The 14,265-nt window shown below is 38.3% G+C and overlaps 1 protein-coding gene across 1 annotated transcript in view; it reads right to left on the bottom strand.

Annotated features, from left to right (window-relative positions):
• adam11 (ADAM metallopeptidase domain 11) overlaps positions 1-14,265 on the bottom strand; it is a 66,794-nt gene that overhangs the window by 41,635 nt on the left and 10,894 nt on the right. The window contains exons 3-8 of the mRNA XM_056253663.1: positions 12,970-13,046; positions 12,793-12,859; positions 11,404-11,486; positions 9,995-10,058; positions 6,077-6,137; positions 5,499-5,605 (exon numbers count right to left, since the gene is read on the bottom strand). Of these exons, the coding sequence (XP_056109638.1) occupies positions 5,499-5,605; positions 6,077-6,137; positions 9,995-10,058; positions 11,404-11,486; positions 12,793-12,859; positions 12,970-13,046 (459 nt within the window). The remainder of the gene's footprint in view (positions 1-5,498; positions 5,606-6,076; positions 6,138-9,994; positions 10,059-11,403; positions 11,487-12,792; positions 12,860-12,969; positions 13,047-14,265) is intronic.

The following is a 14,265-nucleotide window of genomic DNA, read 5'->3' as shown; positions in this document are numbered from 1 at the left end:
ACACTTGTTAATACTGATGGAGAGGAAATACAGTTGCAACATCTCATAATGTAAGTCAAATGAGTAGTTCATCACTGAGAAATATCCTGCTCAGTTGTCCTTACAATGGGGTTGAATCACTAGTTCTTTCAATGTTTCATCATCGGTCTCAAGCTCGAATTGATATATGGTAAAATCATTTGCATCATTACTGTCTTTACAGTGTGTACAATCGCTAAGCTTTAGGAAGCCTCCGGACGGAGCTGAAGTTTATGGTAATGGTCGTTTCGTTTCCGACACGCACTGTAAGCGGAAGACCAATCACAACAGACTGGGCCATCTGACCAATCAGAGCAGGGAAAGAGTCCTTAGAGAATTATTGAAAAATGTGGTGATGTGCAATGTATATTATGAGAAATTGAAAGTGTTTTTTGACCTTTGATGTGTGTAAACATGTTGTTGGAGACCCCCAAAACAAAATTAAGAACTTTAAAATAGCATAACTGATGTTTTTTCTCCATTTGCTCTTGGATCCGCAGATTATTCTTAACATTCTCTGGGAATTGAAACCATTACAATCTTTCCTGTAGCTCAAACAGTAGAGCGTTAGCACTTACAACGCCAAGGTCATGGGTTCAATTCCCAGGGAAGGCAAGAACTGATAAGAATATAAATGTGTACCTTGAAATGCAATGTAAGTCGCTTTGGATAAAAGCGTCTGCCAAATGCATAAATGTAATTTACCCACATTTACGTTTTTAGAACTCTTCTGATTTAAGAAAATGTTATTTCATATAATAGTTGTACAATATGTTTTATTTGTTATTAAGGAAACATTTCTTTCCCTCCTTCAAGTTCTCTGTATAAGAATGCTGATAGTATCAGCATCTCACTCATCTCGGTTCATGCAGACATGTCCGAATCTGAGACTGTTGCAACCATTGGCTGGAACCAGCTCTTAACCCGAGAACTGCTGTTACCAGGATTTGAAATGAACACCGGCCAACTGTCAAACTGCAGGTGAAAATCAACCGTGGTGAGTAACGAAATAAACTCACTAGCCAAATTTTAAGGTTATGATTATGTTCTATTACTTTGCATGCTACCGGCCTCTAATATTAGCAAAACAAAGTGTCTGTATTCCGATGCTTCTGGTAAACCCATTGCTTTCAATGAGACAAGTTTTCCATTAACATATACTAACACGATATATGAGCGCTTTGTCATTTGGACAAATTTTATGGTGTACTACAACTTTAGTGATATTAAACTGTACCTGGATGGAAAAGAGCCGTGTAAAAATTCTCCAAAATTCTATTTGTCGTACACCACAGACTAGACAAATCTTAATACATACAAATACATTAATGCATTTAATGTTGTTTCACTCACATATTTTTAAATACTACTTGTTTCTGTGCCACAAAGTCTAGGGCCACATTTTAGTCCTAGTCCAGCCCTGGAAACAGCTGAATGCTTTTTGAATTGACAGCTTGCATGTTAATCTTCAATGTGTTTACTATTAAACATTCATTTACAAACCCTGCCTGTCATAGTATCAGTGTACTTTTGACTTGACAGCTACTGCCACCAGACCACTGTTACATCAGCCAGATCAAATACTGATGTAATCATGCAATAAATATATTTACAGTACATTATATTTGTTACACTTTCTGCTGTTCAGCAAAAGACATCACAAGACTGCTAGTTGCGAGTTGGCAAAATCTGTCATCATTGGGCATCATATGATAATATACTCCAGGATACTGGATAATTTTGAGTCGGAGTGACTGTAATGCATGTTTGAAGAGTAACTTGTGGATCGGTGCACTGGTTCAACCAGTTGTGCTGGGAAGACAATTTCCAAATGTACACTGTCTAAAAAAAGTCCAAAAGCAGTCCAACCATTACTAATCGTTTCTTTTCACATTATATGTTAATGTATTTTCAATCAGTTATGTAAAATTACCATAATTAACAATCCAAAATAATTAACTCCACAGCAAAAATACAAAGACTAGTAGATAAGTCGACTAGTCGACTTAAATGCTCTGCCATGATGTTTTAAGCTTGATGTCGACTAGTCGCTAGTCATGGCCTATAGAGGGCGCAACAGGATAAGAAATCTTCAAAGTCAAACAGTTAAAATGACAAATAAATGCATACTCAGAGAGCACTCCACAAGACAGGTTTGATTATACCATCTAGATCCTCAAAATTGATCAGGGAATGCATGTTATAAAAAGCTTATTGTACAAGTAAGTTAATCGCCGTTCTAAACTAATGCGTGATGCATTGCAAGGCACACACATACAGACAGTAGCGCGCACATCCCACTCACAGAATCATTCAGTAGCGCAGAAACATATTGCCAACACTGTGATGTATCAATAAAAAAAGAAGAAAAAAAAAAAGAAAAAAAAACTTTCCTTTGACAGTAAAACTTTATATTTTGGATATATACCTCAACAATGTTTAAAAAGAGATACATATTTAATGAAAATTATTTAATGAATGAAGAGCTTTAACAAAAAAAATGGTTGTCAGAGGAGAGCCCTAGCCTCTAAATGCATGGATGTACATCACAATGGACATCTATAAAATGGAGCATTTGTAAATCTGGAGCAATTTGCTTTGTACTGGGAAAAATGGACCAACTATGCAACATTTAAAGCTAGGGTATACGATTTCAAAGATTGTTCATTATTAATATCCTCGTTTAAATGCTGGTTATGGTTATATAGTACAATCCTAACAATATGAATAGAAAAAAGAATGAAAAAAATCCATTCACTCTATTGGCTGTACAGCCGCAGAGAAGTTGACCAATGTAAGCTGTCCGGCCGGACAGCTTACATTGGTCAACTGCTCTCATCCAATCACCAGCTCCACTGAAAACTCCGCCTGGCGCTCGCGTCTCCACCCCACCGCACCCCTCCTGCGTCATGAAATTGCGCGAGCAAGCAGCTGACAGTCTATGGTAGCTAGCTAAGTAGCATATCAGCAAAGGATAAAAAAAAAAAGACAGCAGCAAGCGTCCCCTGCTTGCCCCTACAGTAAAGTAAGGACGAAAGAGAAAGTCATTAGAGGAACGAGCAGAGATTAAAAAAAAATGTGAAGAACGCCGAACTTTGAGTAGGATAAATATAGGGTCCACCATTGACCGTTGGAGGAAGCTTCAGGAAGATCTGGGACTGAAGACCGACGCTGACACGGCTGACTTTTTGTTGAGCAGGTAAACATTTATTTATACTTTTATGGACGTGTTACAAAAATAGCTTTTTATCAGTTTGACAACTTGCTCATGCTGCCGGTCGGCATTGGAATGTTAGCCGTTTAGCATCACCTATCACGGGTCAAAGTAATTATATTTCTTGAAGTCCTTGAATATATTTCAGTAGGCCTAGCGGGTTTCTGTTCGAGCCGATCGAAATTTGAACAAGATGCGCTGTGTGCTGCAATAACAATTACTGAAAACCTTAGCAATACTAGTAGTATTATACTAATGGTGGTGGGGAGTTTAGAACATTTCATGTGTTGCTAATCTTGCGTTGACGTGAACTCAAACGTGACATTGAATTGTTGATGAAGCAACTAAGTTCAAGTGTCTAAAGGCAATTTTACATATGATGTGTCATTAGTGAGGTCATTAGATTGAACATTACATTACATCTCAGTTCCGATGTTTACTACCGGTGATCACAGCTTGACTGAGTGACGTAGTTCAGTTCGTTTCCCGGTGGGAGGGATCAGGTAGCACAGAGGGGAGGGGTGTGTGTGTGGAGGGGCGGGATGAGTTTTTTAAAAATTCAGGCTTTCTCGACCGATTTTCAAAATCGTATACCATAGCTTTAAAGGCACACTGTGGAATTTTTGGCCAATAGGGTGCACTCGACCTGTAATTTTCACGTCTAGTGCCCCTAGAGGCCACAAGCGCCGCAGCATTGTCGCAAAAGTCAACAAACAGTCAACCGGTCAACCTCCCGTGTCTTTATGTATGTGCAGACGGCATTTGATTTGTATGTTGGAGAAAGTTAATCGATTCACTACTGACCAAAATTAAATAATAATATAAATATAAGATTAATAATATAAATCCTATAAAGAAAACAAATTGAATAAAAGTAGCATACGCAGAAAACAATGTCTGATCAGGTAAGTCGCATTGACAAGGGTTGCCCAATCCTGCTCCTGCCGATCGTCTGTCCTGCACAGTTCATCTCCAACCCTAATCAAACACACCTGAAGCAAACAATTAACGTCTTCAGGATCTCTTTGCAATGGGTTGGAGATGAAATCGAGTAGTCGGGAAATCGTGTAACAAAACTGATATAACTCACTACATATTTCCGTTATTTGTAGTCTTCAGTTTGTTTTTCCTTTTACACAAATACAAACATATTTGAGCTGAAAGGGAAAAAAAACATTTACATTTGTATACGGCAGTATGTTGTGACTTATATCAGTTTTGTTACACGAATTCGCAGTAAATATTACATTATATATACACTTTTATGCCGATGTTTATTTTAAACTCTCCCTTTTTCTTTTTTTGGTCTCCCCTGACAAAATCTTTGCTTTCTTCGCTTTCTTCCGAGTAGCTGTTGATTCAGCCATGACGACAACATACAGACGCCGGCAATCAAACGCGAGTTGAGCTCTCACGTTAGAATTTGAGGAAGTTGGGGTGGTGGGGGAAGTGACGTATGCCGTAAAGCGGTCGAATTTTGTAGTTCTTTTTGTGCTCGGGTTCCTACCCGAAACCCGAAGTTACATAGTGCTAGTAAAAGCGATACAGACACCTTCAGGCTTCGGCAGACGTGTCATTCAACCTATTGTAAGTCGATGTACCATCTCAATGGGTTTTGGTAATATATTATAAAGGTTGAAAAGTTCCACAGTGTGCCTTTAATAGACCCGATTTTATTTTTTAGTTAATGTTTATGATGTACAAAAAGATTACTCCCTATATGTACATAGTTATTTCTCTTCTTTCTTTTTTCTCTCTTTTTTTTAAGATACAAAACACTTATTCTAAAATTTTTTATCAAATAAATGCAGCCTTAGTGAGCAGAAGGCAGAAAAAACACTTAAAAAATCTTAATTCCACACTTTTGACCGGTAGTTTTAGTGCATTAGTAGTGAAAGACACCTAATCAAGGGCGTAGATTTGGTTTGAACATTGGGGGGGTTGAAGTTTGGGTATGCCTCCTGATATTGTGATCATGGTATAAATAATGGGGGGGGTTGTAATGCATAGATTTAAATATTGGGGGGGTTATATCCCCCCCATCCCCCCCACAAATTACGCCCCTGCACCTAATATAACGTGAGACCAGCACTCCTAATCTGATACGTCTATGCAGGGCCACAGTTAGGAATTCTTGGGCCGGGTACAAAACCATCACCACAGCCCTCCCTCGGTTGAAACCGTTTCCTGGATGCCCTTTTTACGCTTGTTACGCATGACGAATCTTCAAGAAAAATCAACTGATGTCAAAAATAAAAACTCTCACCTGTCTTTTTGCCCGTCTCAGCCCATCTGTGAGCTCCGGTTCATTCGTCTCCATAGAAACGGGATAGTCACTGTTAATGTCAGAGTCACTGCCGTTCCTGGTGCTTCCTGAAAGAGAAGAAGCCATAGGTTATACGGACTAAAACCATCCCGAACAAAAAGTTTCCACTCGTCAGCTTTCAGTGGATCGATAAAGATGTCTATTACTGAAAAATGATCCATGCAAAAAATCAATATGCAGCAGACGGAGAAAGAGAGAAAGCAGGAAGGATACAGTCTGAATGCTCAAAAAAAAAAAAAAACACTTGAGTATAGGTCATATAAGACAGCGACTATGTCTAACTGTATTAAAGGAATAGTCATTTTGTCAAGGTGATCTTTTCCATACATCAAATGTGAATGGTGATTTTTGCTATTATTAGTCTGTTCATTAGAGACGATGTGATGCATGGTGACTTTTTGCCTTTTCCCTTTTACTCTTCAAAACATCTTCAGCTCCACTAAAGAAAGAAAGTCATACAATTTTAAAATGACATGAAGGTCATTTTATGTGCATGTGAGAGGGAATGTATGTCTTACCTGTGTTTTGTGGCATCAGCAGGATGTCTGCCATTCTGTATACAACATGAGTATTTGCATCCTGTGTGACAGAATCATGGAAGTCACCTACTATATGAAACCTTCATAAATACTGCATGCAGCATGTTTCCCTTGACATTAGTCACATGACGGGTTATTCCTGTAAGGTTCCACATAGCCGCAATCGACAATTACCAACTCTAAGCAGTTCAGTAGAGTGGAGATAATAGATAAATTGAAAGAAAACAAGCTGCTGATGCTGTTGAACCAGTGGAATTATGATAAATGTCAACACACAGTTTAAAGGTTTAGAGGTTCTGTAATGTTCATTGTGGAAATTTGTATTTTGTTTTGTGTGACCGTATTGTGGATTCTATTGTGGATTTTTAGGGTTTGCGGATCTATGCGTAATGATAATTGTGAATGAACATACTGTCACTCAAGAAAAATGAGACTTTGTCTGACAATATAGTTATATCCAGGGGTGCACATAACTGGTGCGCATGCGTGGTATAAAAATAAACGAGGCGCAGCAGAACGTGGAGGGAAGTGCTTTTGAGTACAACAAATATTTGGGGACAGGGACATGTTTACTTACTGGAGTAGGATTTTTCTCCATCTCTGGTAAGATAGCAATCATGATGATAAGCGTGTTCATTAATTATTAGGGTTGCATTGGATCGCAGCTTATCCATGATCCGTACGGACCAGGCCCCACGTTTCGGCACAATGTGATTCGCGGATTAACTGCTAAGTTTAACCATCATAGAGTGAAAAATTATTATTTGGACGTGTTTTTCTTGCCAATTTACACATTCAAACGATTTTAAACATGGAACAAGAGGCGAAAATTGGGACTTGCGAGCTGTTATCTGTGCGCACAGCCGCACACACTCTAAGCGCGTGCGCACAGAGAGAGAGAGGCACGTTTCAGACAGCGCACGAACACTGAATTGATTCCTCTTTCGCGTTTACTTGCGCTTGAACGGACACGTACACAAAAAATTACGTCAAAATACCCGTTTTGGCAAGTATTCTCAGTTGAGAAAGAAACCGGATGTGTGTCAGTAGTTCGTGCATTCGGCCTTAAAGTGACAGCAGCCTAATATCCCTGGTGTTTTCGGTGTCATTTAATGTTAATAATAAATAAATGGTAATATTCTTGCTGGCACAGTCCAAAGATACTAGCTAAAATGTAAAATTGCTTTTTATAGCGTCCAAATTTGGTACCTAATCTACATACATATTTATTAGCTGCTGAGTTAGAATGTAAGCACATCCCCAAACATAGTTTACAAATTATTGCTTGTATCCTCATAATGTCCTTGTGTTTGATTTCCAAATTTAGGCAGATGCAGCATTTTTCACGTTTACCACATTGTTTTATCAGCATTCATTTTTTTTACATGGATTCTCAAAATCACAACTTACACTTCATAACCATTTTTGTAGCCTTTTGAGAAAAGTAAGCCACACCCTTATCTAGACCTACTGAAAAGTCATGTTGTAATTGAACTCCCAATATTAGGTACACATACTGTATATTTTGGTACCAAATTGTATGAAAATGTTGTTGATAAATGTGCTCATTTCTGGCTGAATTGTTTCCTGCCGTTGGGTAACGTTTCCTCTCAGATGAAAGGCTCACTGATGTACTGAGCTCTGCCACGTAAGGCTATTACACAACTATTCATTATTAATCTCCCATCTACCCAGACAGAGAGAGACACTTTACATGTGGCTTTGAATACTTTATGAAAATGACCCATTTAAGAGAAGTGAAAGAGGAGTGGAGAGAGAGTGAAAGAGAGATAAATAACAAATACAGATGAAAGGACCAAGAAAAACAGCAAAACAAAAAGGTGAAATGAAAGAAGAGAGAATCGCTCAAACACCTTTGACATGCTATTTCAATGCAACAAGAATTGCAATTGTAATTCTAAGTTAATTTAATTCACACAATAAGGATTCATCTTCATCTATGCTTAAAATAAGCTTGGTTACTTTTGAGGCTTCTCTATTTGTCTTGGAACAAACTCCTTCCACAGAAATGACATTACTGGATGTCAAAACTTACTGGTTACTGATTACTGGAGTGCTGCAAGGATAATGTATTTTTTCCTAGGCCAAAAATCAGCATTTAGGACTTCCGGTTTCATCGTCCCAAAGTCATTGGGTTTTTGGAATGGATTTTTGGTTAAAATGCCTGAAAAAATATTTGCGCATTTTATTCTACGACATAATACACCAGTAATACTGCCTTGTGAGTTGTTTTAAAGCTTTTACTTGTCTTGAAAAAAGCAGTTGCTAACAAGTGTCTACATAGGACAACAAAGGTTGGTCATTTCCACTGAAACAGGAAGACAGGGCGGGACATATCGAACAGCTCCTCCCCCTTTTTAAAATAGCCCAAAACATTTTGTTTATATCACAGCTCGGCCAGAGCCGTTGAGCTCGGTAAAGCCGCAGTTTCCTCCTAATCTCTAAAACTAATCGCTTTAAAAAATAGCATTCTGTGCAGAATTGAAATGGGTCCGATACGTTTTCTGCACTGCCCCGCATATGATCCGCTCTGTGCTATTGTGATCTGGACCGGAGCAGACTGTGTGTGTGCACTGCAGCGCGCAGCGGTTCGTGTGACACTAACGTCAATCAGAGGTCATTCACCCCAATGGAAAGCATATTTACACCGCCTGAATCGTTCCCTATCCCCTATATATTACACTGTGTGACCGATTCCCTCTAAAAAATGCAGGGTTGTTTTAACCCAAAGTTGGTTCAAATATGGACTAACCCAATTGTTGGGCTAAAATTTTTCATTAAAAAATGTTACCCAATGGCTGGGTTTGTCCTTATTTGACCCAAATTTTGGTTGAAACAACCCAGCATTTTTTAGAGTAATGTAGGGGGCGGGACGCTTTAGATTCAAGAGATAACAGTAAGGCTAACATATTCATACTAAAAGCCAATTTTGATCTCATGGGGACTTTACCATCAAACCGAACAGGTAAACTCATCTACTCACTAGTCTGCTTTCACAGCCTCATAGTGTTTATAATCACAAACTATTCTTTGTGATGTTCATGTCATGCAACCGTGATGTAGTTCGTTTTTAGCCTTTTAACTTCTTGTTTAGGCTTCACAATTCATAAAATTAATATTTTTTTGCAATAATCCAAAATGGGAAAATCCTTTTGAATCACTGCAGAGATCTATTCCTCCATCTTGAAAAAGTAGCCCTGCCTCAAATCCACCATGCTAACAGCATCAGAGCCAAAAGGACAATTGAAAATCGAATGAGGCTGTTTTAACCTAAATACAAACGTCACATTACTGCTCTTACACCCTCCACCTGCCGTGCCTGTTATGCCGTGCCTGTAAATGTATTTGAACTGCAGACTGGTAATCAACTGCAGACCACAGATGCTGTCGACAGAGTTTAACCTGTAGTTAACCAGTTAGAGTATTGTCATGTTGAACTCAGAAATAAGTTCTTTGTACTTTGAATGTCTAAATTAAAAAGTAGCCTACAAATTAATTACTTGACAGAAAAATAATGTCAAATAGGCATTCTTATTATTAAATCGAATTTCTTCATTCATTTTAAAGTGACAGATTTCGATATGATAATGCAGTGCTGCTAATATCACGCATAAGCTGCTCTGTCTCATATTTTCTCACTCGACACCCTCCTTCTGCTCTTCACCTCCGTCCCACATACAGGCGTCTGCTGATTCACCTGTCAGTCAACCGCAGTAATGCACATTTCTGAGCATGTGGCTTATATTCAGTCCTTCGCTGTCTCTTCGCTGTCTCTTCTGTCTCTCATGAGCAGGACTATGTATCTATTTGTTTTTCCAGGCTGCAACATGCAGATGAGAAAGATGAGAGAGATAAATATTTCAGCTGCGTACTGACCTGATCGCTGCTGTTGTGCACGGGCTCGATGCTGTAGGAAAAGTTGCCATCTGAGAACATCCCTCTGTAGACACACCAACGTCACAAATGTGAGACACTCCAACGACAACAACCCTAATAAAGCCTAAACATGCAGACTCTTTCAATAAGAAGGATTTATTGGGTAACACTTTACAATAAGGTTCCATTTGCTAAAATTAGTTGATGAGCTAACAATGAAAAATACTTTTGGTAATCTCAGATAATGTTAATTTTAACATTTACTAATACATAATTAACGTATTTTTTTCTGTTATGATTATGTTCTGCCTGAGTTCCTAGTTTCCCTGGCTGTTAATTGTTTCCACACACCTGTTCTGTTTCTCTTTTATTACGTTTCCCATGTATTTAAGCCCTGAGTTTCGTTAGTTAGATATCCTTACTTAGTATCACTTAGATGATAGTGTCCGGTATCATCTATGTTATACGTGGATGTGTTTAGGGTTTCTTCTACGATCTCCTGTGTGTGCATTTAATAAAAACTGTTTCCGTTTTCTACTCCGTCATGCACTTCTCTACAACCCACCATGACAGATATAGGCCTATCTGTTATATTATTTAATGGACCAGAGTTAACATGAACTAACAATGAACAGTTGTGTTTTTATTAACTAACATTAACAAAGATGAATAAATACTGTAAAAAATTGCATTAGTAAAGTTAACTGATGGGACCTTATTGCAAAGTGTTACCATTTATTGTTATAAAACATATCTGCATACGTACAGTACAGTACACTAAACTGTACATACAGTGTGTATAGCCATTTATACTATAGTATATAGAAAACTACTGCTTGACATTTTTTTGCTAAATTAATTTCTTTTAGATTAGATTAGATTCGACTTTATTGTCATTGCAGATTGCAGCACTTCAAATCCCTGGATGATGCACCAATTTAACAAAAAAAAAAAAAAAAGTGTGGAATAGTGCTTTGTATAAGTGCATAAGTGTCCAAAAATGCCCAAACAGACATTTTGATATTAATGGCATTAAAGTGTACGTGTGAAAACAACAATAAAAAATTATGGAAGCTTGTTTTCACCATGAAAAAAAAGTGGAAGTTTATATATCACAGTTTATATATAAAAAAGCCAGAATTGTGAGTTATAAAGTAGGAATTGTAAGAAATAAAGGCAGAACTGCCAGAAATAAAGTCAGAACTGTGAGATATAAACTCCCAATTGTAAGGAGAGAAAGTCAGAATTGTGAGATATAAAAAAAATAAAAAGTCTGAATTGTGAGATTTTTGTATAGCCCCTGTTGGAAACAAGCTTCCATAAAAAGCAACTGAGGTAATGGAGTGTTTCTTTAAGGGTAATAAACACACTGATTGTATTGTTAAAACAGTTAAAGGGTTGGATCTCACTGTAGGCCGTGACAGGTGGAGAGAGCTGCCCATGACCTCTGAACTCCTCTCACGTGACCGTGATAGTAACAGTGCTCTCCTCCCTGAAATCTCACACACATCAAACCATCACACATTGCACCGAAGTAAACTGATTACACAGTGAACGCTGAACAGCCCTCAAATATGACAGTAACCAAGGCAACATTCCCCCATTAAAATTCATCAGATCACTTTTCCTACGTCCATCAAAAGCTTTTAGAATGAGCCCCCCCCCACCCCACCCCTCGCTCAAGTCTCGATGATTTCTGGTCCATTGTCTCTATGCCTCTATAGTGAAAATGTTGCATCTAATCGCATAGTAAAGTAACAGCACACCTCTACTCGACAAGACCAAGGATTTGAAGAATCATTCATCATTTCCGCAGCAACACTCTCAATCAAATTTAAGAGCCGTGGGGTCTGTAAGCGGGCACCCACACACACTGAACGCGTGGGAGACGTTCATGGCAGTGGTGTGATTGGCGTATCTGAGGTATATTTGCAACTGTTGCTGGGATTTCATTTTACCAGTCTGGATGTAGTTTTCTGCACTGCAGTTCTGGTTCCTCTGTGTCTCTGCTGCAGTGTAGTTGCTTAATGACTTCAGCTTCTCCACTCAATGCTTCATTCTTCCTGCGTGTGTCTCTCTCTCTCTCTCTGACTCAGTTGGCCAAAGTGGACTAGAACTGTCTATAAGCAGTTGTCATGGCAACAGCATTGCGATTGGTCAAACGTGTCTGACACTGAACAGGAGGGGCGGATGCTTTCCCAGGCTACTTTGCCTTGCTGCATCAAAGTCAAGCACTAAGAAAGGGAGTGGACCATATTCCCAGACCCACAGATGATACCGCAGAAGTTTACATTAAGAGTGCCAGTGAAATAGAAATATTAAGGAATCTGTTAATTACATGTCTCATATTACTCAAAAAGCATTGTTATTCAATTACATTTAAATGTATGCATTTATCAGAGACTTATCCAAAGCGACATACAAAAGAGGAGCAATAGCAATTGTCAAAGAGCCAACAATATTCGTAATAAACAACGCCTGGTTTGTTAGACAAATAGACTAGGAATCAAGCAAGAGAAGAGGTGAAATGCAGAGAAGACATATAAGTGTTTTGTGTGTGTGTGTGTCTGTACAGTATGTGTGTGTGCAACAAATACTGATAAAGCCATATTACCACGGTATTATGGTACACAATCCTGGGTGTATTAGGGGTTAACTACAATTACAAACAGACACAAAGATATTCTTTGTAACAGGAGATCTAATATCAATAAACATGTTTGGTCATTATGATATTAATCCCTAACAAAATCAATATAAAGGGATAAAAATAGAAAAAGAGTGATTGTTTTCCTTACCGGACTCTGAAAAGGTCGCCCGTCCTTCTCGAAGTGGCGTTCAACATAGTTAGACGACAAGAGATCGCGTGTAGGTGCACACACACACACACACACACACACAATCAGTATCATCAATATACAGTTTAGAGAGAATAATAACATGTGTCTCTGCTAGTGTGTGGTTTTTGCACATACTGATTGAGCTCCAGGTCAAGAACAAACTGGATTCCAAAGGCCTTCATCAGAAATGAGATCTGAGCCAAATGAATGGGCTGAGAGAAAGAAAAACAGATAAAAAAACATGTTGGTTACATACTAAAGGAGCCATTCCTCATTAACACGGAATCAGGGGACAGGACATCATCATAAAAAAGTCTTATTAAAGTATGTAACAGGGTTGCCAAGTCTGTGAAACAAACTAACCCAATGGCCAATCAAAAAAAAAAAAAAAAAAATAGAAAGTTCTAAAACTAGCCCAATAACCCTCTCCCAAATATCAAAACTCAAAATATGCCACTCCATATATAACTACCGTAAAACATCAAATAATAGCCGAGTCCCAAAAAGACGCCTGTCTCTTTTACACGCCTGATGTGGCTGTATGTTTGGGTAAATAAAGGCCGGGTCTGTTTGTTAGTTCGGGTTGTATTTAATCCTCTAAAACCGTCAGATCGTCCCGCTTTTTGGCGGCCGCCAAAGCAAATTTTTGTCCCGCAAAGCCTTTTTTGATCGGTGAGTGATGTAGAATAGAATGACAGGGCGCATAACGAGCAGAGAGAGAGAGAGAGAGAGAGAGAGAGAGAGAGAGAGAGAGAGAGAGAGAGAGAGAGAGAGAGAGAGAGAGAGAGAGAGAGAGAGAGAGAGAGAGAGAGAGAGAGAGAGAGAGAGAGAGAGAGAGAGAGAGAGAGAGAGAGAGAGAGAGAGAGAGAGAGAGAGAGAGAGAGAGAGAGAGAGAGAGAGAGAGAGAGACTTTTGACTTTAAGGGTCTCTTTAATACAAAATTAAAAAAATTACATGAACATTATAAAAGAAAAAAAGAAAAAAATTAAGTGAAAACTCTCACAATTATTTGTATTGTTTTACAAGAAAAACATTGCTCAAATATAAATTAGCAAACTTCATCAGAGTCAACTTCACAAATACACCGATTAACTTCCCATCTATATTTGAACATCTCCAGATCATTTATCAACTTATAATAACTACTCTATATTGATACGGGATTTTATTAATCCCTTTAATACTGAAATAACATCAATTGAACCCTTGTCACTCAATTTATTTTTTCTTGTCAACCAAATAGCCATCTTTGCTTGTCCAAATAAGTAATTTAATAAAACATGATTCTCCCTTTTGTTTCTGCTATATTTAGGCCCATAAACAAACCGTTCAGGTGAAAAATCTTCCCCCAGGGTTTGACACCACTCTTCCATTTTAAGAAATAAAAGTTGTAATCTCTCACAATTAAAAAAATAAATGGAAGACTGTTTC

This window comes from Rhinichthys klamathensis, unplaced genomic scaffold (assembly GCF_029890125.1).
Source record: "Rhinichthys klamathensis goyatoka isolate OS25496 unplaced genomic scaffold, OSU_Roscu_1.1 h1tg000108l_1, whole genome shotgun sequence".
NCBI classification, from domain to species: domain Eukaryota; kingdom Metazoa; phylum Chordata; class Actinopteri; order Cypriniformes; family Leuciscidae; genus Rhinichthys; species Rhinichthys klamathensis.
Note: the sequence above shows the minus strand (reverse complement) of the source record. Positions and strands in the feature narration are given on the sequence as shown.